This window comes from Thunnus maccoyii, chromosome 6 (assembly GCF_910596095.1).
Source record: "Thunnus maccoyii chromosome 6, fThuMac1.1, whole genome shotgun sequence".
Classification (NCBI taxonomy): Eukaryota; Metazoa; Chordata; class Actinopteri; order Scombriformes; family Scombridae; genus Thunnus; species Thunnus maccoyii.
In genome coordinates, this window is record NC_056538.1 from 15,738,076 (window position 1) to 15,753,244 (window position 15,169).

At 39.5% G+C, this 15,169-nt stretch overlaps 1 protein-coding gene and 1 long non-coding RNA gene across 2 annotated transcripts; one reads left to right on the plus strand and one right to left on the minus strand.

The window, feature by feature from the left end:
• Positions 1 to 1,962: 1,962 nt before the first annotated feature.
• Positions 1,963 to 14,926, minus strand: alkbh8 (alkB homolog 8, tRNA methyltransferase). The gene is made up of 12 exons (XM_042415305.1): positions 14,746 to 14,926; positions 12,733 to 12,866; positions 12,532 to 12,632; positions 12,238 to 12,369; positions 11,760 to 11,855; positions 11,126 to 11,230; positions 10,204 to 10,274; positions 7,730 to 7,836; positions 7,211 to 7,371; positions 5,766 to 6,046; positions 3,262 to 3,411; positions 1,963 to 2,812 (listed from the first exon to the last, which is right to left on the minus strand). The coding sequence occupies exons 1-12, from the start codon at positions 14,881 to 14,883 to the stop codon at positions 2,108 to 2,110; spliced, it is 2,181 nt and encodes a 726-aa protein (XP_042271239.1). The 5' UTR covers positions 14,884 to 14,926; the 3' UTR covers positions 1,963 to 2,107.
• Positions 6,017 to 7,785, plus strand: LOC121899463. Its single transcript, XR_006096710.1, has 3 exons — positions 6,017 to 6,087; positions 7,484 to 7,589; positions 7,696 to 7,785. It is a non-coding gene; the product is annotated as an uncharacterized LOC121899463 (long non-coding RNA).
• Positions 14,927 to 15,169: the final 243 nt, after the last annotated feature.

Sequence of the window (15,169 nt, forward strand, 5' to 3'; positions counted from 1 at the left end):
CAGGACTTTGCTTTCATTTGCCTAAAATCAAGGCCCTGATGTTGGGCACTAAGGCCTGGCATGCAGTTCCAGTTTATCCAAAAGGTGCTGGGTGGGGGGGTTCTGTTGACAAGTCAAGTTCTTCCACACAGTTTTGAGTACATTATTGTCTGAATCATAGTTTTATGCTGTATCATTAAGATTTCCCTCAGTTAAACTAAGGGGCCTAGATTAAACCAAGAAAAAGACCCCCAGACCAAAAGTACACAGGATACTTTTGATCACATATAATCACACAGGCTTATTTTATGCTATTACATCTCTACCTGGAGTTATTCTCTTTTAAATGAAGCACAATCACACAGATCACTGATCCTTCACGGAAGTAATTGTTACATATTATGTAAATATGAATGTCTCTTGACTCCTGTGAGCGAAAGATTTTAAATGTCTTGTAGCCTGTCGCATCAATGGGCCATGCCTGGGGGAGGCACACCTTTAGATTTTAATTATCTCTCCAAATGACAAGCAAAAATCAGCTGGCAGACTCACCAACAACAACACAAAAACGCTATCCTCTTCCCTCTCTCACACACACAGCAGTCTGCTTCACCTTAATGAATAAACTACTGTCAATAAAAGCCACCAAACCATCTTCTGCCCGAGCACCGCAATGTGTTTGTCTGTGTGGGTCCCAGAGGACTGAGGAGCCACAGGGGCAATTTACCCGGAGCCCAATTACTAACCTGCCACAGAGGGGCCACAACAAATAACCAGGCTCCACTCTGCCGCCATCAATACCCCATTATCCCACAACTCATTCTGTCTTTACAATCGTCTGGTAAAACTTATCTTGTTAATTGGATGCAGTGTGTTATGTGTGGGTGAGTCAAAAAGAGAAAGACTGATGAAGTCATACTTCAGTGTTGTGTATATTATTCCAATCTAAAAACTAATATAGAATCAAACTTCAAATTCAGTATTGCCTTTAAATTTTTGGTTGCGCACAAGTGCATTTTCAAGCAAATTGTACTGTATTGTGAAAAAAATGTCAGTTGCAGCACTGATTCAAAGGATTCACCATTATCCTGAAGATCATGAAGCAACATTAATATTGTTGTTCCAATATTAATTTAATGTAAAACAATTTATTGAATTTGAATTGAAATGTTTAAATAATCTCCTCTAAGCCATACTGTAGGTTCAATGTTATGTCATTTCAGTCTAAAATGGGCTTTAACACTTTAGTGACCAGGACAAACATTTGCACACTATCATGAATCAGCTGTTCTTTGCTCAGCTTATAGTACATATTGCATGTCTGACGCATGTATGATGTGCATGAAGTTACCTGCTTTTAAGCCCTTTTAATCCTAATATTATGTTTATCCTACATTCTCTAAACAAGACCACTCAGGTAAGAAGCAATGGTGCTGCTAAATGTCCATCAACTTTGTTAAGTCACAACATGTGATACCCCCTGTCTAGTTTTCTGCAACATACACAAGGTAAGGTAACATGGTAATCAAATGCACAAATACCCCGTCAGACATGTTTTTAACAAAAACAAAAAGAAAACAGCAAATCCCCCACAGCCTAAGATGCCACGTTACACCCGGCCCTTTAATGTGAAAAGGTCGGGCACACTGTTTACAGCTTAGTTACAGCTCAGAGGATTCTGAGCAGACACTGAGGTCAAAGACGGTGGAATAAGTAAAACAGTAAGATAAAGAGTGTTGTTGGTGATCTACTGTACAGTAAATGCTTTTCATATTCCTCCTCAACACTTCATCTAGGTTTGTTTCAATTAGTTCAATTTATTTTCAGCAGGACTGTTCAGGCAATTAACATTTCCAAACAGTCTAATACTTGATTTCAGCTTTTAAATCTTAATATATCAAGTTGTTGCTTGTCCTGGAATCTCTTGTAAACCTTTATCTCTTGTAAACAAATTATGCTTGAAGTAAGAACACAACAACAGCAGTCATTTGGTAAAATCTTTATATTTATTTTGCATCACTTGCTTAGGTTTGTTTTGTAAGATTCTTTAATTTAGTCTCTGGCTACATAGTATTAATCGTCATGATTCATTATAGAATTCATATATTGTTCGGTCAGTTCGTCTCCCTCATTCCTTCTCTAATATGACACACCAGTTTCCCTGGTCGTGGTAGCTGCTCTGCACTTTGACTCCAGCCACCTGAACACACAGCTGCTCCAGCTCCCCCTGCTGGAACACGTGGTAATAGCGGTGGAAGACAGGCGCCGAGCCGCTCTCAGGCTCTGACTTCAGACCGCAGCTGGACGCCTGAGTTGTGTCATTACTTGGACTGGGTTCAGACTTGCAAACTGCCATGGAGTCAGGCTCCTGGTTGGAGTTAAGACTGTTTGGGCAAGATCTATCAGAAATCGTTTTGGACTTTCCTTTCCTTTTATCCCTCTTCACACCTTCTCCTGACTCTCCCTCCCCTCTTCCTCCTCCTTTTTTCAGATGCCAGGGAACTAAAAGGTCCTGAGTGTTAAAGGCGGTGCGATTTGTGTGCACGCGAAGTTTCCCATCAGTCACTTTGCCAGAATCTGGTATGTCGTCTACAGGCCTGTAGTTCTCTGTGTGTGTTTTGTTGTTGTCTTCTAAGTGTCTGTCAGGGCCCTGGCTGTCTTCTGATATGCTGTTGTTTGGGCTGTGGTTCCCAGGATGCTCTTTGTTGTAGTCTTTGAGGTATTTGGACTTCTGCTGCTTGTACTCCTGTTCAAAAGCCCAAACATAGATGAGTGCTCGACCTCCAGACTTCAGGAGTCTTAACAGCTCCCTCACTGCTGCCAGCCGACGCTCCTGCAACACATTCACAAACAGTTTTATTTGACCTTTTCAATCACAGAAACTAAACTCACAAATTCACTTAAAATGGACTTTTAAGAGACTTAGAAATGATGGTTGATTTAAGGTTGAATTTTTGCTCTGCCATTGTGATGTTTGATCAGTGTTGGAAATGAAACTGCGGAGGAAAGAATTAAGGAAGGAAGCCTGTCTCCAAAGTAGTAACATTTCTGAGTGGGTTATTTCTTTAGTGTGTTGTTGCCCTGAAACAACTAGCAAAGAAAGTTGAATTTCAGTTTATATTTCTCTCTTTTTAGATGTCATAGAATAATTTAGAATAATAAGGATTAATATTAGTATTTAATATTAAAAAACATTCCTATTCCTAATATTAGTGTGTCAGAGTCAGCAATAAGTTTTTCACAGAGATTAAACTGTCACTGGTGTGTGTGTTCTGTACATACCTGTGTGGAAAAGTGGTGTATGACAGCTATAGAGATACAGGCGTCGCAGGAGGCTGTTCGTAGCGGGACACTGAGGGCGTCCGACACAAACGCCTGGAAACCCCTCTCTGCACAGATTTGGACAAGAGCACTACTACGATCGCAACCCACCTGAAAAAAGACGCAGGTATACAATGTCATTCACAAACAGGACCACAGGCAGGACAGGACCAAAAATTTATCAGCTGAGGAGTGGAGAAAGACACATTTTCATACAGATCCGCAGTTGCAAAAACCTTCACACAGAGTAGATTTTTTTTAATTTAAGGGTAGTAAAGGAATTAAAAATAGAGGAGCTATAGAAGTACATAGAGAAGAGTAGGTAGGAAGATGGATTAGATGCAGTGAAAGAGGAAAAAAAGAGATAACAGAGGAGAAATGGTTTAAGTGGAGAGAAGAGGAGGCGATTGGATGCAGGAATTTCCAACATTTTGTCTCATTGAGAAATTCAATCAAGCTTCATGAGTCACACGATCCCAAAAGAGACAGAGGTGATAAGAGATAGTGAGAAATCCTACACACACATGCACTCAATCTGTTACTGACATGCAAACATGCAAAACTCAAGCTTTTTAATTTCAATTAAAGCTGCGTGTGTTAACAGTGTTAATCAGCAAGGGGAGAGAATGAGACAGGGAAAGGACGTCAGAAGAAAAGGGGGGGGTTTAGGACAGAAGAGAGAGGCAAAAAGAAAAAGCAGAGCGGCACAGAGGAATAGAAACAGAAAGAGAGAAAAAGTGGGTTGTAGAAAGTTGGAGTGTGACCTGCATGATCACAGTGTTCTCAATAATGATTTCATGGTTACGGTCTGCGTCAGGATAAGCTGCTTACACGCACCTCCCAAATCCCTAACATGAATATCCCAGTGTGCATACGTAAACAGAAAATTTAGGATATTACCATGGAAACTGAGCTAATGCAAACAATGGCAGCCAACAGAAATTGGAGTGAGAGGAACACAACACCAAGGAAATCATCCCAAAGTGTATTACTTAGCTCATTTTAAATGGGACACAATGTTTACACTTGAGTCAACTTAAAAAAAACAGACTAGTTACGAACTGATTAAACATATTTGCCTTCATGTCAACAATAATACTTGCTGTAGTACCACAACATTACCCACATTAGCAACCTGACTCACACTGGGAGGTAAATAGGCAGCTTCTTGCTCAAGGAAAGTGATGCAGACCTCTCTTCGTCCTCTCTCTTGACTTCACTGTGGTGCAGAGAGGTGTCTGGCTTATGCAACATCTGCAACTGGAAGCTGAGGTCCTGCCACAGCTACTCTGTTACCATTTCATTTTATATTTATAAGAATAATGAGCACAAAAGCTGTGACCTTTGCAGTGCCTTTTTGGTTTAGAACTAAACTTTAAGTAACCCTGAAAAGGCGCTTTACCTGAATGCCTAAACATACAGCATATAAAAGCTGGGTGAGGAAAATGAAGTATTTAAATCTGTGTCATGCAATGGAAGTTTTATTTAAAGGAATAGTTCAAAATTTTGGGACACTCTTTCCAATAGTGAGATGAAAATTTCCAAATTAATCTCACGTCTTTTCATTAAGTGCAAACTCAGAACTGGAGACTATCCGATCTTATCTTTAGCCTATCTTAGAATAAAGACTATATAGTATAGTATACTATAGTAGATTCTTCCTGAATGCTGATTTCTCTGTCAACTTTACACCTAATCGGGTTTCTAATCATCTTTTTTGAAGTATGCGTGTGCATAATAAAATTGCAGACAGAAAGCACAGCACAGAGTGGCTGGATGAAAGGAGAGATCATTAGACATGCATCCTCATATTAAAAAATAATTCCAAATTACTAAAAACTAAAATTTAAACTAAAACAAAGTAGCCTGTAGACATCTAAATAAGTCAGTTTCTACTTTTGTGCTATAAGGAAGAGGCCCACTCTGTCTGTCTGTCTGCCTGCCTGCAGGAAGCACCGTCTTCTTTCACTAATATAGTTAAAATCATGCTTCCAAAATAAGCAGATTTACAGAAACCAGGTTACTACAGTGCATGTAAACGCATCCCCTGATTACCCATATAACCTGATTTCTCTCAGTAACCTGGTTATATACTTAGGTGTATGTAAACACACTGATATTTACAGAAGACTGGTCTAAAGAAATGCTACACTATCTTAGATTGTCCTCCGGAATCTGTTGGAGCTCTGTCTTTTACATGTGAGGCAGCAGCAGAGGAGGTAACTCAGATGAAGATTCATTGTTTGTTGTCTCTGCTGTCTGTATATGTGCCCCTGAAACAGCCCTTGTAGTTATACCATGTTCCTGCACATAAACGACTGTTATGAAACTGTGTGGCATTTCGCAGCCATAGTAATCTCTGAAGCGCTCGCAATAAAAATGGAATGAAAACGGAAATTTCCCCACAGGGATCAACACAGTGACGCAGGATTACAGACATTATTATAATATATGATGACACTCACAGCAATCACCTCTGGGTTGACACCCAGGTATTTCCCATTTCCACAGCCCACATCAGCTAGCACGCTTCCAGGTGGGAGCGAGGACAGGAAGTGGCAGACACGAGGCCATGGGGAGTGACGAGTGCTGCTGAAGTGGGAGGCGATGGCGTTGTACACCTGGTGCACATACTCCTCCTCCAGACGGGCTGCGTCGGTGTGGCAAGAAGGAAGTGAGGGGGGAGATGGTGGAGAGGTTGAGGGTACTGAGGGAGCTCCCTGACTGTCACAGGCAGAAGGGAAGGCTGGAGAGAGGGAGGAGAAGAAGACATAAATGGGGTAAATGGTGAGAACAAAGAGTGATACATACACACCAACAATAACATTCAGTTGAAGCATGACCACGTCACTTTGACCAGATATGTTAAATTTCATTGCTTCATCAAACAAGCCGTCAGTTTTGTTTTAGCCTTTTGTTTTACATATTATCCACTCCATATTCAAGTCTCAAAAATTGAAAATTACTTTATACTTGACCCTTGCTAGTTAGCTAAGTGGCTACAGCTAGGTGGCTACAGTTAGGGAAGCTAACCAAACGCTGAAATATCTGAACAAGACAATTATCTCTTTAATCAAAGATGAAGTGGAGCTGGAATAAAAAGTCAAATTAAACTTGTAGTTATATATAGTAATAGCTTGGCATTGGATTGAGCCGGGCTAGTTATTTCCCTGTTTTCACACTTTATGCTAAGCTAAGCTAACAAGCAGCTAGTTTTAGTGTCATATTTACTGCACAAACATGTGAGTGGTATCAACCTTCTCATCTAACTCTCAGCAAGACAGTGAGTAAGCATATTTGACAACATTTTAAATTTTAATGACCACAAAACTTTCAGATGTTTATTTTTTTCAAGTTTTTTTTTTGACCTTTTGTATTTATTTGGTCACAGTAGAGATAGAAACAAGTGTGAGGGTGAGAGAGCGGGTTATTACTGGAAGTGAACAGAGGACTTTGCAATCACAGTATATGATATGCATCTTAACTACTAGGCCATCAGAGGCCCCAAGAGAAACGGATTTTTGTCCTTTACCCAGCACACTAAACAACCTGGCTAATCTGTGTTACGACTCCATTAAGAAGCAATGATTGGAGGCAAACTGTTTACATTATGAAATCTCTGATCTGCAACTAGCATGGTGCAAACCTTCAGATTAACAGACTCACAATGTTAGCGTATGCTGCTGTGTGGCTCACTGGGAGGATCATGGCACAAGCGATCTTACAGATTTTTCCTCAGTGGCATCACTGCTACTAAAAATAGTCATGCTGCAGTGATGTGCTTTTGAAAATCATATAACATGAACCATACAGGTGGTGGTACACAGACACATTTTAAGTTGAATTTGGGGAAAAACAATCAAACAATCACACAGAGTTTTATGTTATTGTTCACTTGCATGAATCTCACCACAGCAGCAGGGTTCATGTCTGATCTTGCGGAAAGTGAAAGAAGTGCGGGTGCCCCTCTTGCTCAGGGTGAGATTGCTGTTGGTTCCGGGGTTAGACATTGCATCAGCAGGGCATTGTGGGTCGCAGGCTGGCACCATGTCAAACTTCCGAGGAGTAATCCTAAAAAAAAAAAAAAAAAAGAAAAGAAAACTATGATGCAGCAGTTGTTGATTTTCATAAACAAGCTCACAGCAGCTGATCTGTAAAATTGGTGTATTTTGTATGAACACAGGAAGATGTGGACCCTGAGCCTGCCTGCTTTAAATTTTATGTGAGGAGACTGAAATGTGAAAAAAAGAGTTGACTGTACAGTTACACAGTGCGAAGCCCAGAGAAAGGTCAGTACATTCAGTATTCCTATCCTTCACTACAATGGTAGAGAAGGAGAAAAGCATTGTCTCTCCTCTGTGTATCGACCTGATAAGATAAACTGACTCCCAGCAGGAGAGACAGATCCACCTGACACAGTCCAGCTCACCCATGGGTCCAGAGGTATCTGCTCTCTCCTTTCATCACCAGGAGGCTTCGTCCTGGCAACAGCACGTGAACAACACGACCATCAGGATGGCGGAACTCCATCACCGTCTGTAATAATACACAGACATGCACATTTTAAAAATCTGACCACTTATATGAAAACTGAGGAATGCACACAGAGAGAAACAAAAAAAACAAAATATGTCTCCATTAAATACAGAAGAGAGAAACTGAGGCAGACCTTTAAGATGCCAAAAATGTGTTGTGATGTATTCTATTTAGGAAAGAGTAATTATACAGCTGTTTGTGTAAAGACAAAAATAAATCATTTGGTAGAAAAATGCATCTATATTCAGTAAAGTATCAGTAAAAGTATAATTTTGGTTATCAATACAATATCCAATAAGTAATGGCTTATTGGGCTTTTCAGTGTTTATCAGTCAGCTATGTGTCACCTTATTTGAGTGTTCAGTATTAAAGTTTCAGCTGGTTTGGCTGACTGTACAGCAGCAAATGTTTTCTTGTGAATTTTTTCTTCAACTATTACAAAACTACTGCAAGACTGTAACATCAAACATTAACTGAAATATTTTTTTTTTTTAAAAACCTCCTTCCTGTCACTTAACATTTTTGACGTCACCCAAAGAAAAAAAAAGGAAAGAAAAAAGACTCAGTACTTGCTCTCTCACTAGCAACCAGCACCACAGCGTTGGTGTTTGATCCTAATGTTTCCTTACAGGGCAAAACAGCATGAACTCTGCTGGGAAATTACATCTACACTATTTCAAACTGCATCTCTCCAACTTCTGACAGCAGGAAAATTGGATTTTGTGAAGAAGAGGCATGTGTATGTATCTGTGTGTGTGTGTGTGTGCGAGTGAGAGACATATGTGTTTGTATGTGATGTGAGAGAGCTATGTACATGCAACATAAGCAAATGAATTAGATCTTTCCCTGAAACTAAAACTGAAATCTCCATCTTACACACACACACACACACAACAGACAGGACTGCGCTGTTCCCATCTGAGGAGTATTAGCCAATCAATGAAACCAGTGGAATGTGACTAAATCGATGGTGATGCTGGCAGCTGCTCACACACACACACACACACACACACCTATGGGCATTATTTATTCTCTCTCTGACTTTAGCAAACATAAACAAGCTCAATAAACCTGGAAAGTGCAACTCTTATTTTAAATACATAATTACAGGCAACCAATTCAAGTTAAAGTGCCCTGTCGAGCTTTCTTGTAAACAAAGTTTCTGTTTACATTCAGCATTTCTCACCAAAATCCAATGCTTGTATCCTTGAGGTCTGACAGATGTGCATTTCTTTCCTCATGAAACCTTTGCAAAGCTGATTTTTCTTAAAAGTTTGAAATCTGCACTGTTTACACCCATGTTTACTTGCTAGCAGGCTTCTTCTTCTCTGCCTTTGTTGGTGCATTGCTTCACACTTAATGCATTTACTTTTTGGTGGAACTGAAATGAATCAAATCAAGTTAATCAAATGGAGTGGAGCCTTTTTGATGCAATGATTCTTTACCGCAAAGAATCCGAACCAAATCAAATTACTGTTACATCCACAGATTCACAGAATGCTACAAAATACACAGTATGTGACACAGTCCTACTGAGAGTCGAAAGCTCAGACAAAAAAAAATACACTGCACTCACACACACATGCTGTCTGCCGGTCTGTGTGTGTGTGACAGATGCTGTGACAGATGACATGCGAGTGCTAATAGAGCCCCTGTGTTTCAGACAAGTAGGGACAGATGGGTGTTTCTCTACATCGGTCACCCTGCAGAGACTGAACTAGCATCCCAGCACCCGCTGTTTAAAGGAAAAAGCGCATCTCTTCTGTTCATTCATCTGCATGCTCCATGCTGCATTAACAGGAATACCACAGAGGGCGAGAGAGTATGATGATGATGTGTGCGTCAGAGAGCGAGAGAGAGAGAGAGAAAAGAATGAGATGTAGCAAGCAAGGTGACAAAATGTTCTCCGTAAAGGACACAAGATAGGAAACATACTGTTTTGGACACACACACACACACACACACACATGCACACACTCATCTTGGAGTGCTGTGCCCCATGGGACAGCGGTCAGTGAAGTGACACTTAATTTGATTGATCCAATGCAGACACAGAAAGAAAAACAAGTGTCTGGAAAAACACTTTATTTCCATTTACGTGTAGCCATTTATCTGCTGTATTGGTGTTTTTAAGATCATCACTTTTTATCTTTAAATGTTTAACTGTCATTTTTAATTATAGATGAATAGACATTGAGGTCTATTGGTCAATAATGGCTTGATTGCTGATTGATTTACTGACCCACATTTATATGGCGAGTATTTTTCTGTTCCACGTTTTGCCACATCGTCCACAGATTGTTCACTAGAGTTTGTGAAAACGTTAGAGGCCTAAACTAAACAGATCCTGACTGAGTGACGTCATACCTTTGCCCCCAGGCTCAGTGACAGGATGGTGTCCTCGAAGGCAGAGTGAGTGTCCACATGAGGAGGAATACCTGCAAAAAGTAAAAACACACATGTAAAAGGAAAATAGGTCGACCAGTTGAAATACAGTAAGAATAAATAAGAAACTCGATAGCATTCTTGACATTTAATAATAAATTTGAGTTTATGTGATTGAGTTAAAATAACATAATTAATAGCAACTCCGTTACCGAAGTCCTTATTTCAGCTCTAAAAAGGGATGCTAGTGCTCTAATTCTATTAACTTAAGAACCAAGGATTTTCAATCATCCTTCATCGGCATGTTGGAAAGGTTCTGCTACCACCTTGTGGTAAAAATCAATAACATCTATTTGTGAGCTCCTTTAGTTTTTATTTAGTTTGAAACTGTGTCTGAAATACTCGACTTTTAGTTTTTCTATCTTTTATTTTATTTCCTTTAAACACATACAGTGTACCTACAACCTATGAAATAAATAAACTACCTCACATTACTCATACATCTGTATTTTTTATCTTTCAGTGCCTCTCGAGCCTCTCTTTAAACTCTCCAGCCCTGTGTGTGCTTAAAATCCCTCCAGCCCATATGATTAAACTCAATATGGTATTGATTAGGTATTGGCTGATCATGCTGAGAATCACTTCTTCCACCAAATATTGATTGTTGAACACACCCCCAAACCACCACCCAGGCGAAGACATTGATATTTCTGTGAATTATTCATGCTTATAAACTATTTAATTTTTAACAGCACTGCATGTTTTTCGTATTCTGAACAGCTTTCTGCATTTGTGATCAATACTTCAAGCAATATCAAAGGTTTGATTTCAGCTAGTTTCACCATATGTGATAACACAAGTCAGGAGAGTGTGACAGAACAAAGGTATGACTGGAATAACAAACCCTGTCCAGACTCATACTGGTTGACAGTCAGCTGGTCTGGCATGATCTCCATGTGTCCGTTCTTCACACACCGCTGCAGAACAGACTGACACTCCTCAGGTAGACCTGGACACACACACACACACACACACACACACACACACACACACACACACACACACACACACACACACACACAAACACACACACGCTAAGCTCCTCTGTTTTTTTGAATTTTATATCAATATATCAATTTACTTTCTCCTCCACTATTACAATGTCCGACCGTCATGACCTAGTATATAATGGCACGCTGAGCTATTAAATACTGAAAGGTCACCATGCAGAGCTGAAAACAGAAATGTTGAGATATGTAGCATTAAAAAATCTCAGTCTCTGCTGAATAATAAGCAATACAACTTGTACTATTTCTGATTTTTGGCAACTTTTTGGCAAACTGTGTCCCAATGTCATACAGTAGGATGATCATCAGTGAGTAAAATGTTATTTGAAGTGATAGGAATGACGACCAAAACTATGAAAATCAGAAACACAAAAACAAATATTTCTTGTCCAGGTGCGGAGTCCCAAAAAATTGTAGGTGAAGTCAAAACTATGAAAAAAAATGCAACTCATAAAGCCAAAAAATACTCACCTGCAGGTAACGGCTTGTCTTTGTCCACATTGTTGTTGTCATAGCGAAATTCAAAACCATAATGTTTGACTCTTCTGTGCTTCAGAGCTTTTTGAGCTAAAAGACATTAGATCAATCAATTAGTTGGCTAATCAGCCAAAAGATCGATAAGATCGTGTTCTTATATGTGTATCATATAGAACAGCTTTGTACGACAACATGATGAAAAATAACTATTCATAATTCATTAAGACTTGCATCGAGTGTTCTAGTGCATAAATTTACTACAATTACTATACTTTTTTCAATCTAACTGTAATTTTGAGAATATTTTATCCTTCAAACTAGTTTTTAATCAATATTGTATAATCTATAAGACTTACTGTAGGTTTATAATCAACACTCTGGGTGAAAATAAAGACGAGTTCCTGCATAGCAGCTTAAGATGCAACACAACAACCACACACATGCTCATAAAACACAATATGCAGCCCCTCACCAGTGACATCATCATCAGTGTGCGACCAGTCTACAGCGGCGAGCAGCAGAGCCTCTTCCTCTGGAGACACAAAGTCTTCCACCAACACTAACCCCTCTGGCAGAGGGACAGACGCCTCCTTTTCACAGGTTACTGCATACACACACGTACAGTAGAAACAATGAGGCTCACTCTACTGGCTATAAAAACATGTGGAAGATATGATTTGTGGAGCACATGGTTGACAAGTGAGATAAACAATATGTTTCAAACAAGCATAGCGCTTGTATGTGTGCAAATGTTTAAGACGAGTACCTGAGTCGACAAAAATGAGATAGAGAGTGACACTGTTCTCTCCACATTGCAGCTTTTGGCCATTAAGCTGGACATGGGCTTTCCGAGCAGTTTCCTCTGATCTGCAGACAGAACAATGATATCCACAGTAAGAGTCAATGCCTGCACCAGATAGAAAAACGATCCCAAAGATGTAACGTATTGTTCATGCAGCACCTGTACCTGTACGTGACAAAAGCATAGGGCTTGTAAGGGGGCATAACCAGAGTCTCCACCTCTCCCATCTCTTTCAGCACAGCGGAGAGCTCCTCACGACCGACGCCGTTCCCCAGGCCGCCGTTAGCCACCACCAAACTCTGCAGAGGAGACAGAACAGTAGACTTGTTGTTTATCAGACTGGTTGCATTAAAGGACAATTTTTCAAGTCTGTCAGGTGCCCAGATGAACACTGAAATAGGGTTATTTTGCCATAAAGTAGATTTGATTTATTGATTAGAACAGTGTGCAGTTTTAAACATTAAAGATGCACTGCACCGGAGTTAGCTCAAAGCTAATTTGCATCCGTAGTCCCCCACAATCAAAACATACAACAGCACAACAACAAACAGTACCAAGCAAAAAAAAAAAAAAAAAAACACATAGAACACACCATACAAAATACAAAGCTACACACAACAGCAAATCACATACACCCACAATGTCAGTTAGAAATTAATAATGTAAACTTGGCAAATTAAAAGCAAGACTAACCATCCCTTCATAATGGACTTACAATGTAAGTGATGGGGGCCAAAATCCACAAGACTCCTTCTGTGCAAAAATGTATTTAAGTTTATCTGAAGCTTATATGAGGCTTCAGCAGTCTGAGTTAGTCATATCAAGTGGATATCTGCCACATGTACTTCTTTTTAGCATCAAATTCCCTCTTTGTGTTTCCCTGTTGAGCTGCGTTGGGAGTATAGCAACAAAAACAGGGACTTTGGCACTGAAACGTTGAAACATATGTACTTAATTTCACTAATAACGCTTATTTTTAAATGCATTTTTGCACAAAATGATTTTGGCCACCATCACCTACATTGAAAGCACATTTGAAGGGGATCTTTTAAAAACCAGTGTGAACAGGAGGAATGATCACAGCATGGAAAACTTGACTGTTGTTTTAAGACAGACTTGAAAACTTGCGAACCTGTCCTTTAAGTTCATTGCGTTAAGTCCTGCACCACCAGAATGAGCAGCTTCTTCCCCTTTCTGTCAGACTGCTGAACACCTAACAGCCTCCATAGTCACATAAACAATGTCTTGTGTTTTTGTCTTGATGGTTTTTAGTTTTAGTCAGACGTTGATGATGACAAGCTGTAAACAAATAAACTTGACTGTAACCAAGCCCTTATTATTTCCTAATACTGACTCAACAAAGTCCAAGAACCACATACTAACTTTACAGACAACACTTTGTTGATCCCAGTGGGGGGAATTCAGGTGTTACAGCAGCTGGGAAAAAGTCTTGGAATAAATATACTAGTGCTGCAACTAATGATTATTTTGAGTATCAATTAATCTGTTGATTATTTTCTCGATTAGCCGATTAGTTGTTTGGTCCATGAGATGTCAGAAAATGGTGAAAAATGTTGATCACGGTTTCCCAAAGCCCAAGGTCTTTAAATGTCTTGTTTTGTCCACAATCCAAAGTTTTCAGTTTACTATCATAGAGGAGTAAAGAAACCAGAAAATACCCACGCTTGAGAAGCTGAAATCAGAGATTTTGGAATTTTTTTCTTTAAAAAAAAATGACTCAAAAGATTAATAGATTATTAAAATATTCGGCGGTTAATTTAATTGTTGGCAACTAAAAGAAAAAGCATACAATGCAGATTTTTATATAGTATTTCTTCCTTTGCTGCCTTCTTTTGACCCTGATTTCTAACTTCCATGTTGACTTGTTTACGGTCGGCGTTGTTTTATTTAATGTCTTTTAGGATAAATTACAACAATATATGACTGAAATCACAAGTTGCAAGCAGATATTAAAGCAATGACTGATCATTTGACTGTGTTTTAAGTAGCTGTCTAGCGTGTCTTCTTTTTTAAACTAGCAGTCAACTAACATGAGCTGAAAAGACAACCTAAATGCGTATTTTGTTTACGTTCATGTTAGAGGAAGGTACATGTGAGCTAGCTTTCTTCACGATCAGCTGCAACTTCCTGTTTATAAACGTCATTGTTCTGCGTCACCTTGGTCGGCTGCGATGTCGTACTGATGCCTTCATGTTTCAGCAAAGTGTGACTAGCTTTTATTTGTTTTCGAAGAACTTTCTTCTCCTCTTTATTCCTCCTGACAACGTTGGTGGTGTTTTCCACGCTTGAATTCATGGTACGTCTTCTTATTTCGTCCGGGTGCAACAAGGGAATACCGGTAGTTAGGGCCGGTGTTACACCGTATTTTGGTGACCGATCAGATTCTGTCACCTGCAGTGTTGAAAGAGGTACCCAGAGCCTTTGCTGAAGTAAAAGTAGTCTATCAATACCACAATGTAAAAATACTTCATTACAAGTAAAAATTCTGCAGTATTACAAGCTAAATTTACTTAAAGTACTAAAATGCGGCCTTTGCATTGACTCATCACTATTAATGATGTTTGTTAAATTTATTTAATAT

Bases quoted from the DNA above. Each gene is read 5' to 3' on its own strand.
- alkbh8 (XM_042415305.1), bottom strand. From the start codon at position 14,883: ATGAATTCAAGCGTGGAAAACACCACCAACGTTGTCAGGAGGAATAAA. The intron at 10,275-11,125 runs GTTTGTTATTCC...TACTTTTTGCAG, and splicing joins CCAGTATGAGTCTGGACAGG to GTATTCCTCCTCATGTGGAC. The intron at 7,837-10,203 runs GTATGACGTCAC...GTATTATTACAG, and splicing joins CACTGAGCCTGGGGGCAAAG to ACGGTGATGGAGTTCCGCCA.